The sequence below is a fragment of the Echeneis naucrates genome, chromosome 21 (genome assembly GCF_900963305.1).
Source record: "Echeneis naucrates chromosome 21, fEcheNa1.1, whole genome shotgun sequence".
Classification (NCBI taxonomy): Eukaryota; Metazoa; Chordata; class Actinopteri; order Carangiformes; family Echeneidae; genus Echeneis; species Echeneis naucrates.
The window spans coordinates 10,771,493-10,784,834 of NC_042531.1; the positions used below are offsets into that span (position 1 = coordinate 10,771,493).

The following is a 13,342-nucleotide window of genomic DNA, read 5'->3' on the forward strand; positions in this document are numbered from 1 at the left end:
TGTTGGACGCAAGTACAGGCTGGTCCACCTCTTTTGCATTTGTGCCTGCACACCTCTGACCAGGAAGGTCAGCCTTGTTTGGGGCATCCTCCATATGTCAGCTCATGTAGCCACCCTGTTGATCACAGCCTCCAGGGTGTCCAGCTCCCTTTCTGTAGCTGGCTCGCTGCTTTGAGTTTTGTTACATGACAATTGTGTTTTGTTTTGTTTTTCTCCACAGTGGGGCCAGCATATCGATGTGACAACCATACAGAGTTTGACTGCAGGACCAACTACCGCTGTGTGCCTCTCTGGTCTGTTTGCAATGGCCAAAATGACTGTAGAGACAACAGCGATGAGCAGGGCTGTGGTGAGTCTGTGACGTCCTTGAGGCAGAAGTGAGGTCGATTAACATCATGATTTGAAGATGTTAGAGGTTAATTATTATCCCGCTGTCAGACTTTATGTTAATCCTTTAATGGTTGGTTAGGTCACGTGTTGTTTACTGATTACAATAAATTTACAGAGGTGAAAAATTACAGTTTTGAAACACGATTATGTATTCAATGTGAGTGAGTGAAGTGCAATTAGCCAGATCCTCAGCCTCCTGCGTAACATTACATAGTGAGGTAGTGGCAAGCACTGATGGAGAAGGTCTCACCACTCACCCTCCTCCACAATTTGGCACTCCCTGAGAGCACAACAGATTTATGAGCTGTCCACTGGTATGGACTACATATATGTGTGTATTTGATATTGCTCTGTCCTTGCGTGGGGGCAGGGTTCACACAAGCCTCTTTGTAATTTGCTACAATCCAAACACACTCACCGTGGCCCTCCCAAGTCTTATCAGAGGCTCTCGCTCCATTAGTGCCATGCCCGCGCAGGAGGGGAGATCTGTGCTAATCTTCCTGTAAGAATGTAGCAGATGAGCCAGGTGGAGGGCTAAGAGGGCAGGACTAGCTAATGCTGCGCTATCTATGACCCGCAGCACTGTGTGGTAGAGACAGCTCAGACCTGCTCTCCTCCACTCCTCTCCCTTCTGTGCTTCTCATCTCCTGTAGTCTTATCCTCTACATACACATACTGGCACGGAGGAGGTCACCCATCTGTCTTAGGCATGTTGCTCTCCTCCCTGTAGGACTATTGCTGTTTAATTAAAAAGAAAGATGCCTTTCATTTCAAACTGACACTTTCATTATTGCTTAAAAGCCCACAAATTTCCATCATATGCAGCTGTTGCTCTTAATGATATGTTTATCTGTTGCTGGAACATCTCTGACCAGGAATTGGAACAAAACAGATATTGGTCTCTTCAGTCATTAATGGGATATTCAAAGAATATCTAAATTTTACATCCTGGTGTCATTGTAGTGACAAGAAAGGATAAGAGCTTTTGAAAACAGTAAAAATGTTCATAATCCACAGTATATTGGGTACATATATTAGGTCTAATACTACAGTGCCAGAAAAACCTCTACCTGTATAAAATTTATAGACATAGATTTTGATTAAAACTGTTGTTTATGGCAAATTTGGGGGTTGTAGTTTGTGGTGCTATTCAGTTACAACTATATATATATATATATATATATATATATTATGTTGTTATATATTATGGTATGTTGTTTACTCCATCTATAAACAATGAGGGAAAGCTAAATACACCTTTCACACTATACAGCTCAACAGCATGGCATTGTATTATTTCCCTTTGTTTGTGAAAATTGGTGTCCAAATTTGTCAAAGTAGTCATTACTTTAGTTTTATAGATTATGCTCCAAAACTTACCTCTTTTTTTTTTGGGGGGGGGGGGGGGATTTTCTTGCAGGACAGCGTTAAAATCTATTTCCCAAAACAATTCCATTATAAAGTTATGGTCTTAAAATATTTTTCAAAAATGCCTGCAAGCTATTTATTTATTTGGACCTCGTGGTCTAAAAGAGTGTCTTCATAGATGTGCCTTCTTTCTTAGATGAAATAACCTGCGATCCTAACGGCGACTTCAGCTGTGACAACCACCGCTGCATCCCACTGAGATGGAGATGTGATGGGGATGATGACTGCGGGGACAACTCTGATGAACGCAGCTGCAGTGAGTGCTGTTTGTTTTCAGTGAAAAAATGCAGCATTCTGTAGTGTTGAAGGGTTTGGGCTGAGCACTGACAAGAATGTGAAGAGTGAAAAGTAGGGTACATTGTTTTGATGTCATCAAAATATATTTTAGATCTCAGTTTTCTATGAATTGTCTAAAAGAAAAGGGTGTTGATGACAAAGATTAGTCATGCTATAATTTAACCGACAGGAGTAAGTTTTTGTAAGAGGCTTAGCACTTTTACCAACAGTGGAGTGCTGAGAGAGGTAGTCTTATCAGCCTCTAGAGAAACAGGCTGTCCTCCAAGTGTCTGAAGGAAGGAGGGAGGGAGTCTGTCACTTCTTGCCCTGGAGAATTTAAACATGTCTGAGAACGTGTCAGTTAATAAGGATAAGGTAGCTTCTCAAAGAGAAAACAGTGACCATGTTTAAATCATGTTGCTGCTCTTGTTGCTGATGAGGCCCAAAGAGTCTCTAGTGAACTTTGCGTGATTTGTGTTTTATGGTATAATATGAAAAAATAAATAAATAAATAAATAAAGCCAGGGCATTATTGACGCATTTTTCTAATACCGTTGCTGAGACTAGAAAAGTGACTTCATTCTTAAAGTGTCTGACAACATAATAATAAAGTTTCTGCATTTAGTTCATTCCGTACTGAAAGTCCTTTTTTTCTTGTCATCCCTCAGCTCCACGCGCATGCACAGAGAGCGAGTTTCGTTGTGATAATTTGCGTTGCATTCCCGACCGTTGGGTCTGTGACCATGACAACGACTGTGAAGACAACTCAGATGAAAGGGACTGTGGTAAGTGGAGGCTCTTTGTTTTGGCTCAGGCTCTGGCTATTTGTCAGAAAGAGAGGACGACACTAAACAAATAAACAATAAAACTCAGATTTTTGAAAGATAGCCTAGATAGACAGGGGTTATTGACTCACAAAGTTTATTCACTATGCACTTATTCACAGCTGAGGGATTTCTTCCTTACTGTGCTGGTGCTAGTGCACCAACATGAAATAATAATATTTTCCATGTCGGATGTAAGACAAAATTTGTAAGGACAAGTAGTGCTTTCAGAACTGTAGTACCTCCCTTTGCTTGTATAGCATGTACTTTCGTCTGAAGTCAATATATTTTGTGCTGGCTTGACTGTGTCACAGAATTGCGGACTTGTCATCCTGGCTACTTCCAGTGTGGTAGCGGACACTGTATTGCTGAACATTTCAAGTGTGACGGAAACGCTGACTGCCTGGACTACACTGATGAAATGTCATGTCGTGAGTCTCTGAGAGCTAATCATTTTCCTTGGGCCATTTTCACTATGGGGTTTGTGTTGTTTGAGGTATTTTAGTCACAGATTTAGTTTGACAGAATGACTCTGACTTTCAGCAACCCGCTTTCCCAACGGCACATATTGTCCTCCCTTCCTGTTTGAGTGCAAAAACCATGTATGTGTCCAGCCCCAGTGGAAATGTGATGGAGACAATGACTGTGGAGACAATTCAGATGAGGAGCTTCACCTCTGTTGTAAGTAACATGAAGTCCAGCACGCACAAAAACCAAACTTTGTTGAGCTGTCAAATCCAGAATCACATAAAATAAGAGCTCACTTCATTTTAAGTTATTGGGGGTATTTTATGAACTCTGAAGTTACTGCTAAAGTCTCTTAAATCTCTGCTGTTTTTGTTCATCAACAGTGGACATTCAGTGTGAGACTCCGTTCCGTTTTCGCTGTGAAAACAACCGTTGCATCTACAGCCATGAGCTATGTAATTCTGTTGATGACTGCGGAGATGGCTCTGATGAGAGACAGGAAAACTGTATGTGAGATGTTTTCAATAACCTAGATTCTCAACAAAGGTCCCTGTCTCAGGAGTCTATGATGATGTGTCTCTCTCTCAAGGCCAACACCCCACACATGGCCCTTGTACAGATGATGAGTACAAATGCAGTAATGGACAATGCATCCCTCTACAGTATGCCTGTGATGATTATGATGACTGTGGCGACCAGTCAGATGAGCTCGGCTGCCGTAAGTAGATAAGAGTTTATTAGTAATAGAATCCAAATATTTGAAAAATCAAATTCTAATAAATAAAAATGACCCAAATAGTTGGACCAGTAAATAAGTAAGTAAATAAACATATTCTGCATTAACAGCTACATGATCCAATCAATTAATTTGTCCAGACAAGATCATTTGAATCAAATAAATAATCAGAGGATAACATTAAGTAAAACAAAGTTACCTGTATAGAGCTTAAATTTCTTTGCATGTTTTTTTTTTTTTTTTTTTTTTATAAATAATTTGTTCATAATTTGTCAGACCATGGCACTGGGCACATGTGCAGTGACAACATCTGTGAACACAACTGTACTGACCTGACAGAGGGAGGCTTCCTCTGCTCCTGCAGGTCTGGCTACAAACCCAGAACGACAGAAAAACACAACTGTGAAGGTAAACATGACATGACAGTCAGTCAGTCACATGCACAGCCATTTAAACGCTGACAGAGATGTAGTTTTCTACAAAAACTGATGTATTTCTCTGGGTTTTATTTCACATTTCCTCTGTCCTTGGGAAAAGATGTGAACGAGTGCGAAGTCTATGGGACATGTCCTCAGGAGTGCAAGAACACAAAGGGCAGCTATGAGTGCTTTTGTGCTGAAGGCTTTCTCTCATTTGGTGAGCCGCATGGGACAGAATGTGCTGCCCAGGGTAAGAGATTGGCATTTACTCAAACGAGAAAATTCTCTTTTTTATTTCTCATTAAGGCTAACCCCTGAACTGAAATTGCTAACAGCTCACATCACACATCATTTTCTCTGTAGGAAACCCACCAGTGCTGCTCTTGCCGGACAATGTCCGTATCCGTCGTTTCAACCTGTCGTCTGAGGAATATTCAGAGTATGTGGACAATGCTGAGCACATCCAAGCCTTGGACTACCTGTGGGATCCAGAAGGACAAGGCCTTAGTAAGACCAGTGACATACTATTTTGATGTTGGTGGCCACTTTTAATATAAGGAGAGAAAGACTTTTTGATAATAATTCTCCCCTTTGGCTTGTAGGTATTGTGTACTGGACAGTTCTTGGTCGGGGATCTCAGTTCGGCTCTATCAAGCGTGCCTACATCACCACATTCAATGATCATGGGAACAACCCAGTGAAAGAGGTGGATCTGAACCTGAGATACATCTCATATCCTGATGGCATTGCTGTGGACTGGGTTGGCGGGTAATTCACCAGGATTATGTCTTAGTTCTTAGCAGTTGGTAAAAGTTTTACTCAGATTTTCACTGTCTTATCACCCATTACAGGCACATTTACTGGACAGATTCAGGGACCAATCGGATTGAAGTGGCCAAACTAGATGGGCGATACAGGAAGTGGTTAATCCACAGCGATCTCGACCAGCCTGCTGCTATTGTTGTCAATCCATCACTTGGGTAAAACGCTGTTAAGCTCTAGTATTAAATATATGTCACTGTTGTCCTTAAATCATTTGTCCAGCATGAGGAGGCTTAAAAATGCTCATTATTATTTCTGCATGGCAGAATGATGTATTGGACAGACTGGGGAAGGAAACCAAGGATAGAATCAGCGTGGATGGATGGTCAGCACAGAGAGGTTCTGGTGAAGGAAGAGGATCTGGGATGGCCTACTGGGCTAGCAGTTGACTACCTGAATGGAAACAGGATCTATTGGTGTGACTCCAAAGAAAACATCATTGAGTCCATGAAGCCTGATGGGACAGATAGGAAGATTGTCATATCAGGAGGTCAGGACACACTGGTGACAAAATATCCCGCGTTTTTCATTCAAAGTACAGTCAAGGTGATGTAAGACTTGAGCATGGCGTGCTTTAAAAATACTTAGTTTTCTCTGTTCCAGATATTGGACATCCTTACAGCGTGGATGTCTTTGAAGGGCATGTGTACTGGACAACAAAAGAGAAAGGGGAAGTGTGGCGGACTAATAAGTTTGGGAAAGGAAACAAAGTCAAAGTTGTTGCCATCAATCCCTGGCTGACTCAAGTCCGTATTTACCAGGAGCATCGACACAACCAGTCAGGTGGGAAACATAAAAAAAAAGAAAAGGATAAGGGATAATAATCAGCATTATTGTATGGGACAACAATAATATGATGAGATGAAATTACTGACATGAGATTTTTCAGAAAGTCACAGGCAGAGGGAGCAGCATTCATCACAGCTTCTTCTTGCCATTTAAGTGTAGAAAAATTTAATTTTGAGCCACCAAGGAACAAACAGCAATACTGTTCATGTATTTTTAATAAAGAGTATGAAGGTGAGCTGTGAATAAGAACTTTCAATGTGGTTACGATTTCTGAAATATGAAATCAATCTGCTATGAGTTTATTCTGAAAGACATATTTTCAGTGAATCATATTAAAGGGTATTTTCTTTCCCCTCAGTGCCAAACCCTTGTAAGAATGTGTGCAGTCACCTCTGTCTCCTCCGGCCTGGTGGGTACACTTGCACCTGCCCACAAGGCTCCTCTCAGACAGAGTTCGACTCAAACAGATGCGATGCAGGTAAGTAACAACGGCCTGGCTGCATGCACAGTGTTTAGTTTTGTGTTAGCTTTGTAAATAATCCGTTCTCCACACCTGCTTGGCTACTGGCATGGGATTTTGTGAGATTATGTGTGATGTTGTTTTGTTATTTGTGACTCTTGTGTATGGCTGGATTTTTGCTCCTGCAGCCATTGAGGCACCTGTTGCAATGCCCCTTGCATGTAGATGCATGAATGGTGGAACCTGCTATACTGATGAAGGCGGTCTGCCCAAATGCAAGTGAGTGTAGCTGCAGGTGCCATTTACACCAGTCAACGACTGGAAAAGACCATCGGTTCTACTCTGACCTGCCAGATATATTTGATGTTTTACCATCATTAAGGATTTTTATGGTTATTTTGTTTAGATGTCCATATGGTTATGTGGGCAGCTACTGTGAGATGGGGAAGTCAAGGGGTGCACCAGCAGGCACAGGTACGGTATTTCTCTAATTATTTGCCTGACATATTTACTCTCATTCATATCTTATCAATAGTTCATTCCTCATAACATTTGGCTTGTGGTGGGTTTTCACAATGAAATAATTGACTAAAGAAACTCTTACAAATGATAATCTGTGGGAGTCCTGGCTGATGTGTGGGAGCTGCTGTATAGTAACACTTACGCTAATCAGTGAGAATTACTGAAGCCGCAAAAGTGATGAGGTCAGCTGTTTTGCTTATTTATCTAACGGCTGCTCAGGGTAACAGCTTAGTAAACTGTCTGGATCAGCAAATAATGAAGATGTCAACTGGGCAAAATGAGCTTTTGCTCACTAAATAGGAAGGTGATATGAAAATTGATCACTGTTTAACTTGACCAGGGTAACTATTAGTCTTCAGAGGCTGTGAACAGTGACCAGTGATTCAGCAGAAATATTCTTATTAGTGCATATGAAGATCATATGTATAAGTATCCCATAACCACACAACTGAGTGGTTTTTACTTTTTCTGCTTAGCTGTTGCTGTCTTACTGGCCGTCATCATCATCCTGATTACTGGAGCATTGGCTGTCGGTGTTTTCCTCAACTACAAACGAACAGGATCCTTCATCCCTTCCATGCCCAAACTACCCAGGTATCTCAGCAGCTCTTGCTTTTTCCTTATTTCTTCTGCAAACATTAACTTTGAGTATTTCGTGCAAAGTTTGGAGTGTTCTGTTTTTGTCCAGCCTCAGCAGCCTGGTAAAGTCCAGCGATACAGGGAATGGGGTGACGTTTCGCTCGGGTGATAACGTTGATCTCGGACCAACACACATTGGCGTGTCATTCATTGGCACAGCCATGCAGATGGTGAGTCAAAGAAGGATCACAGCAACAGAAAGTTTGCTATCAGCTTTTTAATTCACAAAGTGTTATTCATTATTTATTGAGTTTTTAATTTTGATATTCTTGTTTTGCCGACATTGGAGAAGTTAAAAAATGTGTACTGTCCGTTTTGAGGTTTGATCTTATCAATGTCCCCGTAGGATGATAACTTTGCTATGGAAGCTGGGAGGCAGCCAGTCACATTTGAGAACCCATTATATGCCAACACTGCTGGAATGTCAGGTGCTCCGGCTGTCATTCATGCCACACAGGTACTTGTTAATGAATGAAGTTTTTTTGTTTTTGGTTTTTACTCCTGGAATGCTTCGTTGCACATGGAATTCCAAGGCAGTAAATAACATCACCCAAACTGCAATACGGCACACGGTTCAGTTGGTTTCATAATGTCAGCACATTCCAAAGGAAGCCAACTTATTAACATATTAATCTCAATTGATACAATATCAGTGAAAAATACCAGAAGAGAATACCAGAATATCAGACGCTGTAAATTACATTGCAGGAATTCAATTTCACATTAGGACAGTAGGTGATGGGAATATCATTTTTTAGATTTAGAGAATTTAAGTAGTTAGGCCACTGAGCTACGTTATCTTGTCAGAGGGCATTTAGCGTGACCTTCATATCTGTACTTAAAAACAGGTGACTGTCAATGTGAGCGGTGAACAGATGGAGAACAACTTTGTGAACCCAGCGTATCGCGGGGATCAGAACGTGGGCATTGTGAACACATCATCAGTCAGAACCAAACCTGTTCAGGTGAGCAGCAGTGCAACACTTCCCATTTTAACGGTAGAAGATAAATGACTCCAGTTTGATATCACCTCACTGTCTGCGATTGTTTACAGGAGTCAAAGTGGAGCTTATTCAAACGAAAACTAAAGCCAAGCACCACATTTGAAAACCCTTCGTACTCAGAGGTGAAACTGTGCATTTTCAGACAACTTAGAAAACAGAAAGCGTCTCCCTCCCTGCCTTTATTTTTTACCTTCTCCTTTGCTTCACAGATGAAGGATGAAAAGCCTGTAGGCAGCAGTGGGGACTCTTCTACCACTGAGCCCTCTCCGTTTGCCCCTCCTGCCAAACATCAGAAGAGGGATCGTCCCAGCACCTTTTCCCCAACAGAGGACAGTTTCAAAGACACAGCCAACCTCGTTAAAGAGGACAGTGACGTATAACTCCTCTCTCTCATGGATGGGAATTGAAACAAAAAAAAAAAAAAAAACAAAAAAAAACACACACTTTGCACAGAATTTATTTTTTTATGCAGCCTGTGTAAAAAACCCAAATTGTTTTAGAAAGAGAAATGCATTTCTATAGAATGAAGAAAAGTCTTCTGTGACTATGCCTTCTGACATTTCTTATGCCAATTCTTGCAAATGTTTTTTTCTTAATTCTGATGTACTTTATGTATATCTTTGCACTGAAGCTGCTGATAGATGTTAATAAATATGTTGTATATTTGTAAATTTGAACAGTAAGATTTTGTCAGAAGAAAATATCTTTGAAATAGATCTTATGAATAGTTTGACAAATACAGTAAAACATTTAAAGGAGAGCTGCATTCTGAATGTACAGTACTTGTATGATCGAAGGTTAATAAGAGAAATGTGTTGGATCATGACATTTTCTTACCACTGAACAAACTGACAATGTATTTACTTTGCATCTTTCACATTTATATACCTCATTTCAGGGCTGAACAATTCAAACAAGAAAAGAAATCAGAAATGAACTCACTTGTGCTCCAGTGGAAACAGGCGCACATACTTAAATTGGTGTCGTACTTATTATCACACTTAAACTCTACCTACATTCACTATGAATCAACATGATCGTTTAAATAATGATATTGGATTAATGGCCAAAATAGTTTGGAACAATACTTGAATGTGCCCATGTCTGTTGCATGAAATGAATTTATGTAGTTGATTATCTTGAGGAGCAACACGTGACCCGAGGAGGTAGGATATGAATTGTTTTATAAACACGAGGTTTTAATTCCTTACAAAATGATTTATTTTGTATCGTAACAAGAACAAATAAAAAGTGTAGCTGTGATCATCCAGAGCATGGCCATGTGGTTAAAATCACTGCTGCTGAGACAGGAATGAATAAATTTCCTATTTTGTAACACAGTCTGGACCAGGTTGGTTTTTTTGTCTGTTTGTTTTATCTGCTAAATCTCACAATGTGTTTGATTTGATAACATTCAGTGTCGTGTTTTTCTGCTGACATGAAAGCTCATACAAAGTATTGTTCAGTGGTTGTCTGCTAGATGCTCCTCTCATCTTTAGGCAAAGGAAGAAGCACACTGATGACAAAGTCTGAAACAAAAGAAGGCAGATAGGACAGAGGAATCCAAAAGAGCTTGGCATCCCAGCCGCCGCTGTAACGGCTGCGTGGGAAATAAGCTGTGAGTGCATGCTCCATGCACCTGGTCACCTTGGAGATGTCTGGACTGCACAGAATGCCCATGGAGAAACCCTGAGCTTTCACATCTGGTGGGAAGGGGGCACGAATGAGAGGAATCAGGATTTTTACTGAACAGTGCTGCTAAATTAAATACACTGTATGTCTACTCACAGTCTCCAAAGTATGCGGTTCCATATGAAGCTTTAATATCTTGAGGGAGACGAGTCCACAGCCTCTTCAGGTCGGCCTCAATGAGATCCAGCCGGGTCACGGCAGTCTTGAAGAAACCAGGTTCGATAATGCTCACTTTGATACCGAAGTGCGCCATGTCCCTCCTGGGCAGAAGAACATTTAGTCAGGTACTTAACCAAAGTATTTCTTGCATTCTATTTTGTCACTACATATCAAGAGGAAGCTTTGCACTGTGCTCCGCTGCAGTCATTATTCCATCCATTATTCCATTTGTTTTCTGGTCTCCTAACTGTTTCTCCTGGATGGTTTCAGTGATGGCAGTACTTTTAAATATGCATTTATAATTACTCGCCAACGACTATGAGCAAAATTTCGCCTTAGCAATATTTAAACTATTTATTTGTTTATTTACTCTGCAGTGCAGTCTTGATATTGAGATGATGTGAGATTAATCAATTTTTGGGTCGTCTACCTGAGGCTATCAGAAAAGGCTTCAACTCCGAATTTGGACAGGCAGTATCCTCCCCCAATGAGGGACAGCCTGCCGAGGATACTGGCCACATTTACCACCCTGCCCTGGGCTTTCTTCAGCAGTGGCAGAAACTGGAGGGTCACGTCAATCACTCCTATCAGATTAACATCCAGAACTGCTGTGAAATCATCCAACTGCATCCAGTCTGTTGGGCCAATGGGGACAGACCTGCCAGCGTTATTCACCAGCCCCCACAGACCTGCAGAGGAAAGAGGCAGGTGAGTTACCAACCTGTTTCAGGTCTCTGCAATGTGAATCATATTGGTTTTTTAAAAAATAATGGTAAAAAAAAATATCCTTGTTTGTTTTCACATAAATCTATCTAATCATTTGGAAATAGTGAAAGGGCCCCAGGTCACATTTCCAGAAAACTCTTTAGCCACAAACTCTTCCAATCTCAGATTACTGCCAAAAAAAAAAAAATGCAGATCCATGCAGTATGTTAGTGAATGCGCCCAAGAATACAGCGTTGGACTGGTACTGAAAAGAAAAGTTGAAAAGTTTCTGGAAATTTAGTGAATATTTTCCACCCCTATGGAGCCAGGTAAGGGCCGAAAAGTTTCTCTGAGGTCAGACTGACCTCAAACACCTGAAGGTAACTAGTTCATCCTTCAACGAAAGTTGCTGAGTCAGCTGAGGGAGCTCAGGTCACCTGACGCCTGAGGTGAAACCCTGAACAATGTTTTTAGATGGTGCTGTCTCTGCTTAACAGGCTGATATAAAAGACAGGATTCTGTCCTCCCTCAGGGTTGTTGTGGACAGAAGCATGCACTGTGAGACGCAGGACTTCTTAGACAATACCAACCGCCCTGTGCAACATTTGGCTGTCCAGACAAACAGCTGCAGCTGCATCACCATCGGCTCATCTCAGTGTCCTGCAGAACAGAAAATTCCAGGAGATCCTTTGTTCCCACCGCCATCACACTGCATAATGCCTCAGCCGAAGGCAGTGGCCATAACGTGGACTTATTCAATTCCTACTGCTTCTACAATTAAGGCAAGGCCTGAAACATAAGTCACAATGAAGGGTGACCTTTTTATCTGAAGTACTAATTTATGTCAGCAGAAGCTTTACTGTGTCTGCCTGTTAAATGCTATCAGTAGGAGGATGGCAAGCTGATGATGGGATGCTCCAGGTTACCTTATCTTGTCCAGTGCCTCACACTGACTGGCGCCCTATCTGTAAATACCCCCCACTGTCCGCCCAGCTCACCTCTCTGTCCGACCTCTTTGCTCACAACCTCCACTGCCCTCCTGATGCTCTCACTGTCTGTAACATTCAGCAGGAGGGTCTTCAGCCTGGGGGAGGCCTTCGCTGCCAGATCTGCTGCACCTTTCTCTGTGAGACAGGCGGCGAGGACGTGGAAACCCTTTTGATCCAGCTGTCTGGCCAGAAGCTCCCCAAAGCCACTGTCACAGCCGGTGATGAACACATGTTTCTGTCTGAGGCCTTCAACCTTGTAGGAGTCTCTGATGTGCCAGCAGATGGCAGTGAGAGCAGCCAGAAGTAAAGCAGAGGTTAAAATCAGATGTGACAGGATTGCCTGAAACACATAATTCTCTTTTAAGTGACATTTTAACACATTCTGGGTATTCTAACAACTATGGGAATAGATAGTAAATCAGCAGAAAGAGGAATCAACTTACCTCTGATAAATATGCCGTGAGACTGTCAGTGGACACCTGAATGACGAAACAGTTCAAAAGTTCAGTTCCCACGCACTAAACCACATAAGTACCCAAAATGCACCTATCTGGCTGTAACAAGTCACTTCTGTACTATCCACTCAACCCTTACTGGAATAAAGAAACTGGGGCCAGCAGGCACAACATGAACCATCTGGTTTTTAACTTCTACATCAAAGTTTGAATTAAATGTATGTTCATGTTCAAATGTTCAAAAAAACATGACCGTATTCTGGGACAAAGTCACACCAAAATTAACCAACACTAAATGCTACCTACGCCTCACAGTATCACTAATGCTAATTAAATAAAGTCCAATAATATCACTCTTCACACGGTTGATTTTTCAACACTGTGTACTGATGGTTTTAAGAAAAAGACATTATGCTGCATTCAGCTACATTCACCTCCTCAGCAGTGACCGATTTGGGCGAGTGAACCATTAATGTATTAATGCAGTTGTTTAGCCACCAGTTGTCATGCATTTACCTGGTGCAAAAAAAAAAAAACAAAAAACAACAAAGCAAACACCCTAAAT

General features: G+C 41.5%; 2 protein-coding genes across 2 annotated transcripts in view; one reads left to right on the plus strand and one right to left on the minus strand.

Annotated features, from left to right (window-relative positions):
* The window catches only part of lrp2a (low density lipoprotein receptor-related protein 2a), a 42,489-nt gene extending 32,551 nt beyond the window's left edge, over window positions 1-9,938 (plus strand). The window contains exons 56-78 of the mRNA XM_029530060.1: window positions 221-349; window positions 1,955-2,074; window positions 2,763-2,879; window positions 3,233-3,349; window positions 3,462-3,599; window positions 3,770-3,892; window positions 3,976-4,104; window positions 4,399-4,530; window positions 4,660-4,791; window positions 4,905-5,048; window positions 5,144-5,309; window positions 5,393-5,521; window positions 5,630-5,853; window positions 5,967-6,146; window positions 6,511-6,630; window positions 6,801-6,891; window positions 7,019-7,086; window positions 7,611-7,728; window positions 7,823-7,943; window positions 8,120-8,230; window positions 8,622-8,738; window positions 8,828-8,899; window positions 8,987-9,938. Coding sequence (XP_029385920.1) covers window positions 221-349; window positions 1,955-2,074; window positions 2,763-2,879; window positions 3,233-3,349; window positions 3,462-3,599; window positions 3,770-3,892; window positions 3,976-4,104; window positions 4,399-4,530; window positions 4,660-4,791; window positions 4,905-5,048; window positions 5,144-5,309; window positions 5,393-5,521; window positions 5,630-5,853; window positions 5,967-6,146; window positions 6,511-6,630; window positions 6,801-6,891; window positions 7,019-7,086; window positions 7,611-7,728; window positions 7,823-7,943; window positions 8,120-8,230; window positions 8,622-8,738; window positions 8,828-8,899; window positions 8,987-9,157 — 2,969 coding nt within the window. The 3' untranslated portion in view covers window positions 9,158-9,938. The remainder of the gene's footprint in view (window positions 1-220; window positions 350-1,954; window positions 2,075-2,762; window positions 2,880-3,232; window positions 3,350-3,461; window positions 3,600-3,769; window positions 3,893-3,975; window positions 4,105-4,398; window positions 4,531-4,659; window positions 4,792-4,904; window positions 5,049-5,143; window positions 5,310-5,392; window positions 5,522-5,629; window positions 5,854-5,966; window positions 6,147-6,510; window positions 6,631-6,800; window positions 6,892-7,018; window positions 7,087-7,610; window positions 7,729-7,822; window positions 7,944-8,119; window positions 8,231-8,621; window positions 8,739-8,827; window positions 8,900-8,986) is intronic.
* Window positions 9,939-10,129: 191 nt separating this feature from the next.
* rdh1 (retinol dehydrogenase 1) lies at window positions 10,130-13,247 on the minus strand. Its single transcript, XM_029530801.1, has 6 exons — window positions 13,212-13,247; window positions 12,766-12,801; window positions 12,332-12,662; window positions 11,059-11,317; window positions 10,566-10,729; window positions 10,130-10,480 (listed from the first exon to the last, which is right to left on the minus strand). The coding sequence occupies exons 1-6, from the start codon at window positions 13,245-13,247 to the stop codon at window positions 10,254-10,256; spliced, it is 1,053 nt and encodes a 350-aa protein (XP_029386661.1). The 3' UTR covers window positions 10,130-10,253.
* Between the last annotated feature and the right edge of the window lie 95 nt (window positions 13,248-13,342).